The sequence below is a fragment of the Macaca mulatta genome, chromosome 16, assembly GCF_049350105.2.
Source record: "Macaca mulatta isolate MMU2019108-1 chromosome 16, T2T-MMU8v2.0, whole genome shotgun sequence".
Taxonomy (NCBI): Eukaryota; Metazoa; Chordata; class Mammalia; order Primates; family Cercopithecidae; genus Macaca; species Macaca mulatta.
The window spans coordinates 20,218,595-20,234,027 of record NC_133421.1 but is presented as its reverse complement, the minus strand read 5'-3'; the positions used below and the strand labels follow the sequence as shown (position 1 = coordinate 20,234,027).

The 15,433-nt window shown below is 44.3% G+C and overlaps 1 protein-coding gene across 16 annotated transcripts in view; it reads right to left on the bottom strand.

Annotated features, from left to right (window-relative positions):
* Positions 1-371: 371 nt before the first annotated feature.
* Positions 372-15,433, bottom strand: part of PRPSAP2 (phosphoribosyl pyrophosphate synthetase associated protein 2) — a 78,542-nt gene continuing 63,480 nt past the window's right edge. For all 16 annotated transcript variants that reach the window (XM_077970493.1, XM_077970500.1, XM_077970494.1 and 13 more), the window contains 3 exons: positions 5,294-5,364; positions 2,658-2,804; positions 372-1,103 (listed from right to left, as the gene is read on the bottom strand). In XM_077970493.1, the coding sequence (XP_077826619.1) occupies positions 945-1,103; positions 2,658-2,804; positions 5,294-5,364 (377 nt within the window). In that variant the 3' untranslated portion in view covers positions 372-944. The remainder of the gene's footprint in view (positions 1,104-2,657; positions 2,805-5,293; positions 5,365-15,433) is intronic.

The window sequence follows — 15,433 nt, the reverse complement described above, 5'->3', positions numbered from 1 at the left end:
CGCTAAAGACAGATGATATTTAGACCCTTGATAGCAACAAGGGTCATGTCACTTGCCCTTTGGGACGCATCTCCCAGCATCTCATCTCCCTAGAGCATGACAGAGAACAGCCAGCCGTGGAAGAGAAGCAAAGCCACACCAAGACCAATGGCAGATGGTGCTCACTGGTTCCCCTGCTGCCTGTGGCCTTGCATCCTGAGATTCCAACTCCTCTCCCTCCTCAATCAAATGACAACACGTCGGGAACTTTCAGGGCCTTGGACAAATTGTCAGAACAGAGAATATTACACATCTCTGGGAGGCTACTGCATCCCCGCACAATGCTGCAGAAGAGAAAACAAGCTGATAAACATTTCAACATTCACAGTGTGTAGATTCAGCTTTCATTTTATTTTAGTTATAAAACGATTGCCAAAACACAAAGTTTTAGAAAAACACACAAACACAAGTTTTTATTCCTTTTTTAGTTGCGGAAAATAAATACAATCACATATTCCATAAGCTTGTCTACAAAAGCATCTCTAAAAATGTCATTTACTGGACTGGACAGTATAATCTTTTTGGCTTTTCAACTGCAGGTATCATACAGATCATTTTATTTTATTAACTTTTTAAGCACTTGGCTCAAGCAACTTCAGAAAAAGACTTTGTGAGCTTACAAATCTTATTCCAAGTGTTATTTTTTAAACAGTTAACACTAAAACAAGGTCTTACCTTTTCAAAAGAGGAGAATAAAGTTTTTCTTTTATAAAAATGGCTCCCCAAACTCACGAACACCTAAACCGACATAAAAAGTTGGTCTATCTTCATAGGAATCAACAAGAAGAGAGGTTACAGGGGAGAGGGAGGAACAAACATGACGGTTCCTGTGAAATCTATCCCATCAAGCAGTCACTCTTATGTTTCCAGTTTGGCCCTCGGGAGTTTTCCTAAAGGAAAGCTGTTCAGTCATCTAAGCCTATGTTTCTGAAAAGGTAGGACATGGACTCCCCATTGTGGATCCGACGGATCGCCTCGGAAAGGATCATGCTGATATCCACGGTTTTAATCTTGGGGCACTGGAGCTTCTGGACTTCATGTGGAATTGTATTAGTGACCACTACCTGTGAAGCAAGAGAAAAAAAACCAGAGCATCAGAAAGCCAAGTAGCTTCATGGTTTAGTCTGGAAATGTGATAGCTTCTCAAATCTGAGGCTCGCCATGACGGGAAAACAGTGGATCTATGTCTCAAGTCAATGTTTCAATTTTTTTTTTTAGATGGAGTCTCGCTCTGTCACCCAGGCTGGAGTGCAGTGACGCCATCTCGGCTCACTGCAAGCTCCGCCTCCCAGGTTCATGCCATTCTCCTGCCTCGGCCTCCCAAGTAGCTGGGACTACAGGCGCCCGCCACCATGCCCAGCTAATTTTTTTGTGTTTTGAGTAGAGACAGGGTTTCACCATGTTCGCCAGGATGGTCTCGATCTCGTGACCTCGTGATCCACCCGCCTCAGCCTCCCAAAGTGCTGGGATTACAAGCGTGAGCCACTGCGCCCGGCCTGTGTTTCTTAGGTTAAGATTTGATACTCACACCCACTAGGACAGGTATGGCATAAAAAGATAATAACAAGTATTGGAGGCGTGCAGAGAAACTGGAACCCCCCACTCACTGCTGTAGGAATGTAAAATGGTGCGGCTGCTTTGAAAAACAGTCTGGCAGCTCCTCAAAAGTTTCAACATGAAGTTACTGTACGACCCAGCAGTACTAAACCTAGGTACGCATCCAAGAGAAGGGAAAACAGATGTCTACACAAAAACCTGTACACAAATGTTTACTGCAGCACCATGCATAAGTTAAAAAGTGGAAAAAATTTCTATCGACATGAAATATGAAAAGAGAGACAAAATGTGGACTATCCATGTAACAGAGTATTCTTTGATCATAAAATGGAATGAAGTACTGATTCATGCTACAACATGGGTGAACCTTGAAAATATTATGTTGAGTGAAGGAAGCCAGCACAAAAGACCACACATTGTGTAATCTCATTAATAAGAAATGTCCAGAACAGGCAAATCTAGAGCGACAGAAAGCAGATTAGTGGTTGCCAGGGCCTAATGGCAGTGAGAGAAAATGTGAAGTGACTGCTAATGGGTATGGTGTTCCTCTCTAGGGAGAAGAAAATGTTCTAAAATCAACTATGGTAATGACTGCACAACTCCAAGCATTCTAAAAACTAATGAGTTGTATACATTACTATTATTTATTTATTTATTTATTTATTTACTTTGAGACAGAGTCTCATTCTGTTGTCCAGGCTAGAGTGCAGTGGCACAATCTCGGCTCACTGCAGCCACTGCCCCCTGGGTTTAAGCGATTCTCTTGCCTCAGCCTCCCAAGTAGCTGGGATTACAGGTGCCCGCCACCATGCAAGGCTAGTTTTTGTATTTTTAGTAGAGAGGGGATTTCCCCCTGTTGGCTGGTCTCCGGCTCCTGACCTCAGGTAATCCGCCTGTCTCAGCCTCCCAAAGTGCTGGGATTACAGGCATAAACCACCACGCCCAGCCCTTGATTCCTTTCTTAACCACAATCTCAGTCTTGTCCCTACTCTCTGTAACTAAAGATCATGATGTGCCAGAAGCCCAGGCAGCTGTCCTCACGAACACACCCAGACCGTTACCTCATCAATGGCAGACTCTTCAATCAGCCGGGGGGCGTCAGAAGACAACAAGCCATGAGTTGCCATCACAAAGATCTTATATGCACCTCTTTCCTTCAGGGTCTCTGCTGCAGCAAGAAAGCTGTCAACATCATCAATGATGTCATCCTGTCAAAGCACAGATGGAAAAGAATGTATATGAGCACTTCTACAATAATAGGTTAGACAACCAGGGAAAAAAAAGGGTCTGCTTACATTTATTGCGAAAAATCTGCTCTTCCATTTGGCCTTGTGCAGACAGCACGGCCCCACGTCCCCATCACCGTGCCCCATGGCATCCCTCCAGGACTTTCACACGAGCCTCCTCCTGCACAGCACCTGCCACTCACTATTCGGGCTATCTCCCACCACACTCCAGGCTCCCAGGGGTAGCACTGTTTTCTGCACCATAACTGGCCAACACTGTGCTGTCACAATGCAGATCGCACCAGAAATGATGGAGATATGATTTTCTTTTTTTGTTTTTAATGCACAGAAAAAGTGTTAAAAGATGTTTTCGACTCTGGGTAATAGAATTATGGTTGCCTCTTTCCCCTTGCTGCTTCTTGCTACCTTCCTTATTTCCAAATTTTCTCCACTGAGCATATGGGAAATATGTTTTTTACATGTTATTATAATGGAAAAAATAATAATGATTATTGTTTTTAATAATAAAATACCCAGTTCAGTGGTTTCTATTCTTTTATTGCATACTGAAGTTACTATGATCAAAAATATACATATAAAGGCTAGGCGTGGTGGCTCACACCTGTAGTCTCAGCACTTTGGGAGGCTGAGGTGGGAGGATTGCTTGAGCTCAAGCGTTCAAGACCAGCCTGAGCAACATGGCGAAACCCAGTCTCTACAAAAACAAAAACTAGCCAGGCATGGTGGTACGCACCTGTAGTCCTAGCTACTTGGGAGGCTGAGGCAGGAGGATTGCTTGAGCCCATGGGGTGGAAGTTGCAGTGAGCTGTGATCAAGCCACTGCACTCCAACCTGGGCAGCAGACCCAGACCATACCCCCTCAAAAATACACACACACACACACACACACACACTACTTAAAAAGTACTACTAGTAAAATGGTACAGCCACCTTGGCAAACAGTTTGACAGTCTCTTATAAGACTATATTTGCAACTACCATGCAAACCAACAACTGCATTTATAAGTGCAATTACCCCAGAGAAATCAAAACTCTGTTCACACAAAAACCCATACATGAATGTACATAGTGAGTTTTATGTATAATAGCTCCAACCTGGAAATCATCCAAATGTCCTCCAACAAATAAACTCTGGTACCTCTATGCCATGGGATACTGCCCAGCAATAAGAAGGAATAAAATATTTATATACAAAACAAACTGGATGGATCTCAGGGTAATCATGGCAGGTTAACCAAAACTCAAAAGGTTATAAACCATAGATTCCATTTATATGACATTCTTGAAATAATAATTAGAAATACAGAGGACAGATCATGGGTTGCCAGTGCTATGGCTTGAATGTTTTTGTCTCTCCAAAATTCATGTGTTGGAAACTTATTCCCCAGTGCAACAGTGTTGGGAGGTGGGGTCTTTGGGGAAGTGTTCAGGTTGTGAGGGCTCTGCCGTGAGGAATGGATTCATGTCGCTATAAAAAGGCTTGTGGGAGTGGGTTCGCCTCTTTCCTGCCCTTCTGAAGACAAGTTCATTCCTTTTTATCCTTCTGCCTTCTGCCATGTGAGGACGCAGCAAGAAGGCCCTCACCAGACCAAATGCTGGTGCCATGATTTGGACATCCAGCCTCTAAAGCTGTTAGAGAATAAATTTCTTCTATTCTGTATAAACAACCTAGTCTTACATGTTACAGCAGCACAAAATGGACAAAGACACCAGGGGTTGCAGATTGGGTGGGAAGGATGTGGGTGTAGCTATGAAGGGAAGCATGAGGGTGCCCTGCAGTGAAGGAGCAATTCTGTGTCCTGACTGTGGTGGTGGTTCCACAAAGCTACCCATGATAAGACTGCACACACACACACACACACACACACACACACACACATACACTGCATGCACAACTGGTGCTGTCTGAAGGGCCTCTGTGGCTGTGGCACTGAGAATTTCCAGGCTGTGTTATTGTACCATAGTTAAGCAAGATGGAGGATGCTGGGCAATGAATACACAGGAGGTCCCTGTGTATTTCCCCGTACTTCCTGTGGATCTATAATTACTTCAAAATAAAAAGTTTTTTTTTTTTTTTTTAAATGCAGTGGCGGCCGTGTGCAGTGGCTCACGCCTGTAATCCCAGCACTTTGGGAGGCCAAGGCGGGCGGATCACAAGGTCAGGAGCTCGAGACCAGCCTAGCCAACATGGTGAAACCCTATCTCCACTAAAAATACAAAAATTAGCCAAGCATGGTGGCAGGCACCTGTAATTCCAGCTACTTGGGAGGCTGAGGTAAGAGAATCGTTTGAACCTGGGAGGCAGAAGTTGCAGTGAGCCGAAAACACACCACTGCAATCCAGCCTGGGTGACAGCAAGACTCACAAAATCAATCAATCAAGTCATCAATCAATCAACAGAATAACAACGGCAAATACTATAATTAAAATAATAAAAGAGGTCTACATACCACGATGATGGCAATCCTTCCTCCAACATCACCCACAACTGTGATTGGGGGCTTTTCTTTAGGAATCAGCACTGGTTGGAATAAAACATACACACACCAAAGTTTTTATATTAAAAAGTAAAACAAAATTTTAAATAAGTTAATATCTCAAGATAAAAACATTCAACCAACTAGGAATAGAAGGGAATTTCCTCAATCTGATAAAGGGCAACTACAAAAACCCACAGCTGACTTGACACTTTATGGCCCAAGGTCAAAAGCTTTCCCCTAAGATCAGGAACAAGACAAGGATGCCTGCTGCACCACTGCCATCCACCGTGATACTGGATATGCTAGCAAGGATAATTAGGCAAGAAAACAAAATGAAAGGCATCCAGATCAGAAAAGAAAAGTAAAACCATCTCTATTAGCAGATGACATGATCCTACCTACTGAAAATCCCCAAGAATCCACAAATACACCCACCGAAGTTAAAATACGAATTCAGTCAAGTTGCCAAGTAGAAAATCAACAGACAAAATCAGTTGCTACACAGCAGCATTGAACAATCAAAAGAGGGAATTAAGAAAGCAATTCCATTTACAAAAGGAGGCAAAAGAATAAAATACTAGGAATAAATTTAACCAAGGACTTGTGAAAACTACAAATCATCACTGAAAGAAATTTAAGAAAATAGGATTCTTGGCCAGGAGCGGTGGCTCACACCTGTAATCCCAGCACTTTGGGAGGCCGACCTGGGTGGATCTCTTGAGCCCAGGAGTTTGAGACCAGCCTGGGCAACAAAGTGAAACACCATCTCTACAAAAAAAATACAGAAATTAGCCAGGTTTGGTGGTGGCACATGCCTGTAGTCCCAGCTACTCGGAGGGCTGAAGTGGGAGGATCACTCGAGCCTGGGAGGTGGGGGTTGCAGTGAGCCAAGATCATGCCACTGCAGCCCAGCCTGGGCAACATGGCAAGACCTTGTCTCAAAAGAATAAAAAAGAAAAAAAAAAAAAAGGAAAGAAAGAAAATAGAATTCTTAGGTATTATACCGAAAAGCAACAAAAATATAAATTGGACTTAATCAAAATTAAAATCTTTTGTGGCTGGGCGTGGTGACTCGCACCTATAATTCCAGCACTTTGGGAGGCTGAGGAGACAGGATTGCTTGGGCTCAGGAGTTCAAGACCATCCTGGGCAACACAGTGAGACCCCATCTCTATAAATTTCTTTTTTTAATTACCCAGGCATGGTGGTGTGCACCTGTAGTCACAGCTACTCAGAAGGCTGAGGCAAGAGGGTCACTTGAACCTGGGAGGTTCCAAGGCTGCACTTAGCAAAGATCATGCTATTGCACTCCAGCCTGAGTGACACAGTGAGATCCTGTCTCAATAAAAAATAAATAAAAAAGAGGTCTGGGCACGGTGGCTCATGGCTACAATCCCAGCACTTTGGGAGGCCGAGGTGGGTAGATCACGAGGTCAAGAGTTTGAGACCAGCCTGGCCGACATGGCGAAACCCCTGTCTCTACTAAAAATACAAAAATTAGCCAGGCATGGTGGCGCGCCTGGTAGGATCATGTCATCTGCTAATAGAGATAGTTTTACTTTTCCTTTCTGATCTGGATGCCTTTCATTTTGTTTTCTTGCCTAATTACCCTTGCTAGCATATCCAGTATCATGGTGGATGGCAGTGATGCAGCAGTAATACCTGTAATCCCAGCTACTTGGGAGGCTGAGGCAGGAGAATCGCTTAAAACCAGGAGGTGGAGGTTGCAGTGAGAGTAGCTGTGCCATTGCATTCCAGCCTGAGCAACAGAGCAAGACACCATCTCAAAATAAATAAATAAATAAATATAAAGTAAATAACCTATAGAATGGCAGAAAATATTTGCATATCATGTATCCGGTAAGAGTCTAGTGTCCAAAATATATAAAGTAGGCTGGGCATGGTGGCTCACGCCTGTAATTCCAGCACTTTGGGAGGCTGAGGCGGACAGATTGCCTGCCTGAGCCGGACAGATTGCCTGCCTGAGCTCAGAAGTTTGAGACCAGCCTCAGCAACATGGCGAAACCCTGTCTCTACAAAAAATACAAAAGTTAGCAAGGCATGGTGGTGCATGCCAGTAGTCCCAGCTACTTGGGGGTGCTGAGGTGAGAGGATCACTTGAACTCGGGAAGTCAAGGCTCCAGTGAGCCACAACTGCACCACTGCACTCCAACCTGGGTGAGACAGTGAGGCCCTGTCTCAAAAAAAAAATAATAAAAATAAAAAAATAAAAAATTATATATATATACACTTATATATATGGCAAAATATATAAATAACTTTTATAATTCAACAATAAAAAGACAAACCTAGTTCAAAAACGGGCAAAGGATTTCAATAGATATTTCTCCAAAGAAGATATACAAATGAAATCAGTAGTCATTAGGGAAATGTTTATCAAAATCATAATGAGATGCCACTTTATGCCCACTGGGCTGACTACAATAAAAAAAGTAGAAAATAAGTGTTGATAAGGATGTGGAGAAACTGGAACCTTTGTACATTACTGGTAGGAATATAAAATGGTGCAGCTGCTGTGAGAAAAGGCTGGCAGTTCCTCAAAAAGTTAAACATACATCAAAAGATCCAGCAATTCTGATCCCAGGTATAGACCATGAGAAATGAACCATCTATCCACACAGAAACTCATACATGAATGTACGGAGCAGCATAGCTAAAAGTGGAAACAACCCAAATTCCTATCAAATGCTGACAATGAAATATTATCCAGCCATCAAAAGCAATGAAGTACTGACACGTGCTGTCCCATGGATGAACCTCAAAACATGCTCAGAGAAAGAAGCCCGATACAAAAGCCCACGTTATATGATTCCATTTATATGAAATGTGCAGAGTAGGCAAACATCCACAGAAAGAGAATGGAGATGAGTGGTTGCCAGGGGTTGGGGGAAGGGGGCATGGGGAAACTACTTAATGGGTGCAGGGTGTTCTTCTGGGGTAATGAGAAGTTTTGAAACTAGAAAGAAATGGTAACTGCACAAAACTGTGAATATACTGAAAGGCAGTAAATTTTTTTTTTTGAGACGGACTCTCACTTTGTCGCCCAGGCTGGAGTGCAGTGGCGCGATCTTGGCTCGCTGCAAGCTCCGCCTCCCTGGTTCACGCCATTCTCCTGCCTCAGCCTCTGAGTAGCTGGGACTACAGGCGCGCACCACCACATCCGGCTAATTTTTTGTATTTTTAGTAGAGACGGGGTTTCACCGTGTTAGCCAGGATGGTCTCGATCTCCTGACCTCGTGATCCGCCCTCCTTGGCCTCCCAAAGTACTGGGATTACAGGCATAAGCCACCATGCCTGGCCAAAGGCAGTAAATTTTATACTTTAAAATGGTTAATTCTATGTTATATGACTTTGACTTCAATTTTCTTTTATTTTTTTTGAGATGGAGTCTCGCTCTGTCGCCCAGGCTGGAAGTGAAAGGACTGTTCTAGATCGGGGCTTTTCAGCTGCTTACGTCTTGGGCCAGATATATTTATGCTGCAAGGGAACACCCTGTGTACTGTGAGAAGTTTAGCAGCATGCTTGGCCTCTAATCACTAGATGCCAGTAGCCACCCCCTTGGTTGTGACAATCAAAACTATCTCCAGACATTTCCAAATGTCCCCTAGAAGACAATGCCCACTCCCTAATTGAGAACCCCTGCTCTAGATTGAAAGAGACGAAAGACATATGACAACCAGAGGCAATGTGTGACCCTAGGTGAGCATCAGGAGAGGACAAAAAAGTATAACAAAACAAAGCAAAGCAAGATAAATTCCAGAACTGAAGTGACTTTCTACATGTTCAACACTCCTACTCCCAGGACACTTGACCTCAATGCCGGTGAAAAAGTATAATGAATAGCCCTTTAGGAAATCAATTTGACAAAAAGCCTTATAGTCATGCCTTCTGACTCATTAATCTCACTTTTAGAAGCTTGAAATGAAATAAGCCAAAGTGTGGGAAAAGTGTTTTATTATATTCACTGCCACATTATATGGGCAAAGAACAGAAGAAAACATAAAAACCCCAAATTAGGCTGTAGTTGGGCAGTCTAAGCCATATTCATATGATGGGTTATTAGACAGCCATAAAAATGCTGTTTACAAGAGGCTGAGGTAGACAAATTGTTTGAGCCTGGGAGGTCAAGGCTGCAGTGAGCCGTGATGGTGCCACTGCACTCCAGCCTGGGTGACAAAGTGAGACTCAGTCTCAAAGGGAAAAAAAAAAAAAAAAAGAAATTGCTGTTTCTTTTGGAAGTTTCTGATGACCTGAGACGACATGTCAGGAAGCTGGGAGGAGGAGGCAGCAACATGCACAATTATGCATTAAGCATGCATCACAGCTCTATGAAAAACTAAAAGGAGGCTCACCAAATTAAAGTGGTGTGTCTTTGAATAGTGAGATCAAGCACTAATTATTATTTTCTTCTAACTTTTATGGATTGTAATATTTTCAAATATTATATATAGTGTTTATATTCTGAAAAAGTATTTTCATTGTTTTTTAGTAGGCATAGTTTTATCTATAAGAAATCAGAGGATACAAAATAATTTTTAGAATCTAATACTAAATAACAAAATCTTTATATTCGAGATGTTGCAGGAAGAATGCTTTCTTTTCCCTTCATATATTATTTGCTAGTACCTTAAAAAACCATTCTATGTAGGGTGTCAAATCATCAAATGTATAAAAACAATCCAATATTTAGGATCTGTGAAACTAAAATTCTGCATTCCCAAAGACGGCCTGTAATGATCACTACTTGAGTCAAAACATAAACTTAGAAACATTATAATTAAAATTATGAATGAAACATAAAGATCACATGAGTAAAGAAATATTGCTGGGCGCGGTGGCTCACGCCTGTAAACCCAGCACTTTGGGAGGCCAAGGCGGGCGGATCACGAGGTTGGGAGATCGAGACCATCCTGGCTAACACAGTGAAACCCCGTCTCTACTAAAGAATACAAAAAATTAGCCAGGTGTACTGGCGAGCACCTATAGTCCCAGCTACTCTGGAGGCTGAGGCAGGAGAATGGCGTGAACCCAGGAGGCGGAGCTTGCAGTGAGCCAAGATTGCACCACTGCACTCCAGCCTGGGCGACAGAGTGAGACTCCGTCTCAAAAAAAAAAAAAAAAAAAAAAAAAAAAGAAATATTAGAAAGAACATAGAGATCATCCAGTCCCAAGACCTCATTTCCAAATGGGAAACCTCTAGTTCAGTGTCTGCAGTCCAGAGTCCACTCCCTAAGGCCACACCGAAAGCTAACACCCAGCAAGTTCCAAAGGAGCAGCGTTCATCTAAAGACTGCCAACGCGTTCCTCATCACAGCCCACACGCTTGCAGGACTGAAAAGGAACATATATTCGTCCATGCCTCCTGGGCATGGCACATCTCACCAATGGTCCCAGCCAGCCCTTGCAGGGTTCTGCTGAGGTTCCTAGATACAGGCCCCTCTGAGGCCAGGCAAGAATTCTGAAAGGGAGCAGCAGCCCCAGGCCTAATCCCCAGCACCAACAGCCTGGGCATGTGAGGCTGTGAGAAATGCACACACAAGCAAAAGGCTTTGAGGCCCTGAGCCAAACGCTTTATTAACACCTTCCCAGCCCCAAATCCTGAACCCTGGCTCTATCTCCTGCCTTTCTCCTCCTTAAATCCCCATCACTAAGTCCAAGAGACCCATGAGCACAGTAGCAAAAGCACAGGTTTTAGTCAGACAAGTCCAGCTTGTCACTATGCGACTGCAGGGAAGTTGCTTGCTCTTTCTGACCCTGTTTATCTATAAAATGGAAAATCATCACTCAATTAAAAGGGCTGTACTGGAGACTAAAACATTAAAAATGTTCATTCCCTCCTGCCATCTTTTTTAGAGACAGGGTTTCACTCTGTCACCCAGGCTGGAGTGCAGTGGCACCATCATGGCTCACTGCAGCCTCGACTTCCTGGGTTCAAGTGATCCTTTCACCTCACTCTCAAGTAGCTGGGATTACAGGCACACCACTATGCCTGGCTTATTTTATTTATTTATTTATTTTTGAGAGGTAGTCTCACTCTATTGCCCAGGCTGGAGTGCAGTGGCACAATCTCAGCTCACTGCAACCTCCGCCTCCTGGGTTCAAGTGATTCTCCTGACTCTTCCTCCTGAGTGGCTGGGATTACAGGCACGCGCCACCAAAAACAGCTAATTTTTATATTTTTAGTAGAGACAGGGTTTCACCATGTTGGTCAGGTTGGTCTCGAACTCCTGACCTCATGATCCACCCGCCTCGGCCTCCCAAAGTGCTGGGATTACAGGCGTGAGCCACCGTACCCAGTCACCTGGATAATTTTTAAACTTTTTGTAGAAATGGGGTTGTGCTGTGTTGCCCAGGCTGGTCTCAAACTCCTGGGCTCAAGCAAATCTTCCACGTCAGCCTTCCAAAGTGCTGGGATTAACGGTGTGCACCAATGTACCTGGCCTCCCTCCCGTCGTCTTTTTAACATTTCTCAAAGTGCTCTGTCCCTTTCACTCCCTTTGCTACCACCCCCTAGAGCAACAATGCGTAACAGAAATACACAGTGACGAATGTAAGCCACATAAGCAATTTTAGATTTTCTAGTAGCCACATTACAAAAGCACAAAAAAGGTAAAATTAATTTTAATAACATGTTTGATTTGATTCAATATATCAAAATATTACCATTTTAACACAGAATCAATACAACTTCACTAATGAGATATTTACAATAAGGTTTTCAGATTAGGGGTGTGTGTCCTTCACACTCCCACTCCTCCCCACCCCATTCCCAGTGTGCAGGAGCCACACGTAGTCGGTGGCCACTCGGCTAGACAGCACAGCCCAAGAGATCAAGCTCCCCTCCCATGTGCCTGCTCAACTTCATCAGCCTCCCGGATCTGGCCTCTGCACTTCCAGCTTCTCTTCCATGCAACCTATCCCAAACACAGATGCAGGCCTGGCCTGCTGAACACTAAATGGCCTAGATCAAGAGCCTTTGCTGGCCACCTTCTAGGACGCGAGTGTATTTACTGGTATTCAAAGTCCTCCTCGGTCGGCTCCTCGCAGATACTGCTATCTTAGTCCATCTCCTCCCTTCTGGGGCCTCCTGGTAGTCAAGTTAGTGTCTTCCTGGCCACACCATGGCCCATCACTGAACATCTCATCACTGCAGTCCTATCTCACTCACATAAGGCAGGCAGCGCTGGGTCCTGAGGGCTCGTCCTGGGCTCTCCACCATCTTGGCCTATGATAGGCCAACTCTGAGGACGGCCTCTTGTTGTCGCTCTTTTTTAGAAAAGCAACAGGCCCAAGGACATACAGCCGATAAGTGATGGAGCCAGACGCAAACTCAAGCTCAGTCCCCCACCCCTCAGGAGATTTAACCCCTGCCCAGATGGCCTTCCATTTCTACCTCAGCTGCAATCTACAAAGTACAGCTGGAATTCCAGCTTCTTCATGGCTATCCCAGCCACACTAGTTCCTTCTCTGTTTTTTTTTTTTTTTTTCTCTATTTATAAATGAGCAAACTCCTAGGCAAGGCAAAAACCTGACAGTCCAGAACATACCTCTGTGACCTAAAAATTATTTTGAGCTGAAAGCATTTGAGTTCCTGAAGTCCCTTATATGCTGAAAAGCAGAGCCTCACAAAATAACTCAAAAGAATTCAACTGTGATAAATCCCCTCCCTGGGAACACCAGGGAAGACTGACTCTTATCGCTTAAGACTAGAAGAAGTCCAGACCACACCTAAACAGATGCTGTCAAAAACTAGCCTCCCTCCCATCTATTCTCCTCAGCACCCACTTCCCATCAGTCCCCTCCCTCCTCCTCTTCCCCTATTAAGAAGTCATCTGGGCCAGGCGCCTGTAATCCCAGCACTTTGGGAGGCTGAGGCGGGTGAATCACTTGAGGTCAGGAGTTTGAGACCAGCCTGGCAAACATAGCGAAACCCCATCTCTACAAACAAACAAAACAAAAACAAAATGCAAAAATTACCTGGGCATGGTGGACGTACCGGTAGTCCCAGCTACCTGGGAGGCTGAGGCAGGAGAATCGCCTGAACCTGGGAGGCAGGGGTTGCAGTGAGCCACAATTGCACCACTGCACTCCAGGCTGGGCAAAACAGTGTTTCAAAAAAAAAAAAAAAAAAAAAGAAGTCATCTGTTTTCCCACACGGGTCTTTTCTGCCCCTCCTGTTCCCCTCTTAAGATGCTATATAAGCCCCACACTCTGACCACTTCTTTAGGTCACATTTTTGTGACCCACACAAAAGAGTTTCATCACACACATCTGTATGTATGTGGTTAAACTGTCTTTCCTCTTCCTCATCTGTCTTTCGCCAGTTTAGTCCATATGCCACCAAACACTGAATCTATGAGGGCCGGGGGTTAGGGTTCCTCCCCAACAACTCAAAGGTGGCATTTTTTTTTTTAAACTTAGAAGATGTTACTAAGGCATGGGGAAGTTTCTTAAACACAAAAACAAATTCATGCATAACTCTACCACCCCAACCCAACTACATTCATTCTTCATATTCCCTCCTGGTTCTTGCATAGACAAAGAGAGTGCTGTGGTCTAAAGATGGTGTCCTCTCAAAATGCTATGTTGGAACCTAATACCCAATGTGATAGTATTAACAGCTGGGGCCTTTGGGAAATGATTAAGTCCCAAGGCCTCTGCCTTCATGAACAGGATTAGTGCCCTTACAGAGAGCTGCCTTGCTCCTTCCACCATGTGAGGACACAGCAACAAGGTGCCACCTCAGGAGCAGAGTGAGCCCTCCCCTGACACCAATCTGTTGGTGCTTTAATCCAGGACTTCCCAGCCTCCAGAACTGTAAGCAATTAATTTCTGTTGTTTATAAATTACCTAGTCTGGCCGGGTGCGGTGGCTCATGCCTGTAATCCCAGCACTTTGGGAGGCTGAGGTGGACAGATCACCTGAAGTCGGGGGTTAGTGACCGGCCTGACCATCATGGAGAAACTCTGTCTCTACTAAAAATACAAAAATTAGCCAGGCGTGGTGGCGCACGCCTGTAATCCCAGCTACTTGGGAGGCTGAGGCAGGAGAATCACTTGAACTCGGGAGGTGGAGGTTGTGGTGAGCCAAGATTGCATCATTGCACTCCAGCCTGGGCAACAAGAGCGAAACTCCAACTCAAAAAAAAAAAAAAAAAAAAAAATTACCAAGTCTGAGGTATTTTGTTATAACAGCCTTAACAAACTAAGACAGAAATTGGTACTGAGAAGTGAGTTGCTACTGTATCAAATACCTACCAATGCAGGAGTGGCTTTGGAACTGGGTAATGGGCAGAGGCTAGAAGAGGAAAAGGCTAGAAAAAGACTGTATTGCTACATACAGACTGTAAAGGGGAGCTCTGGTGAGGGCTCTGCTATGGTTTGGATGTACTTTATCTCCACCAAAACTTATGTTAAAAATTTGGGCCAGGCACAGTGGCTCACGCCTGTAATCCCAGCCCTTTGGGAGGCTGAGGTGGGTGGATTGCCTGAGCTCAGTTCACAACCAGCCTGGGCAACAAGGTGAAACCCCATCTCTATTAAAATACAAAAAATTAGCCGGGTGTGGCGGTGGGCACCTGTAGTCTCAGCTACTTGGGAGGCTGAGGCAGGAGAATTTCTTGAACCCAGGAGGCGGAGGTTGCAGTGAGCCAAAATCACACCACTGCACTCCAGCCTGGGTGATGGAGCAAGATTCCATCTCAGAAAAAAAAAAGAAAAAAGAAAAAATTTGATCCCCAGTGTGCACTATTGAGAAGTGGGGCCTAGTGGGAGATGTTTGGGTCACAGAGGCAGATCTTTCATGAATGGATTAATGTCTTCCTATGGGGGTGAGTTCTTGCTCTCAGGGCACTTAGTTCCCATGAGAGCAGGTTATTATAAGAACAAGTTTGGCTTCCCAGACTCTCTCATTTCCTCTCTTGCCATGTGATCTCTCTGTACCCGCCTGCTCACTTTTCTTCTCCACCATGTTTCAACCTAGTGTGTGGCCCTCACCGGAAACTGCCAGATATGATGCTATGCTCTTTAACTTCCCAGCCTGAAGAACTACGAGCTAAATAAATGTGTCTTCTTTATAGAATACCCAGTC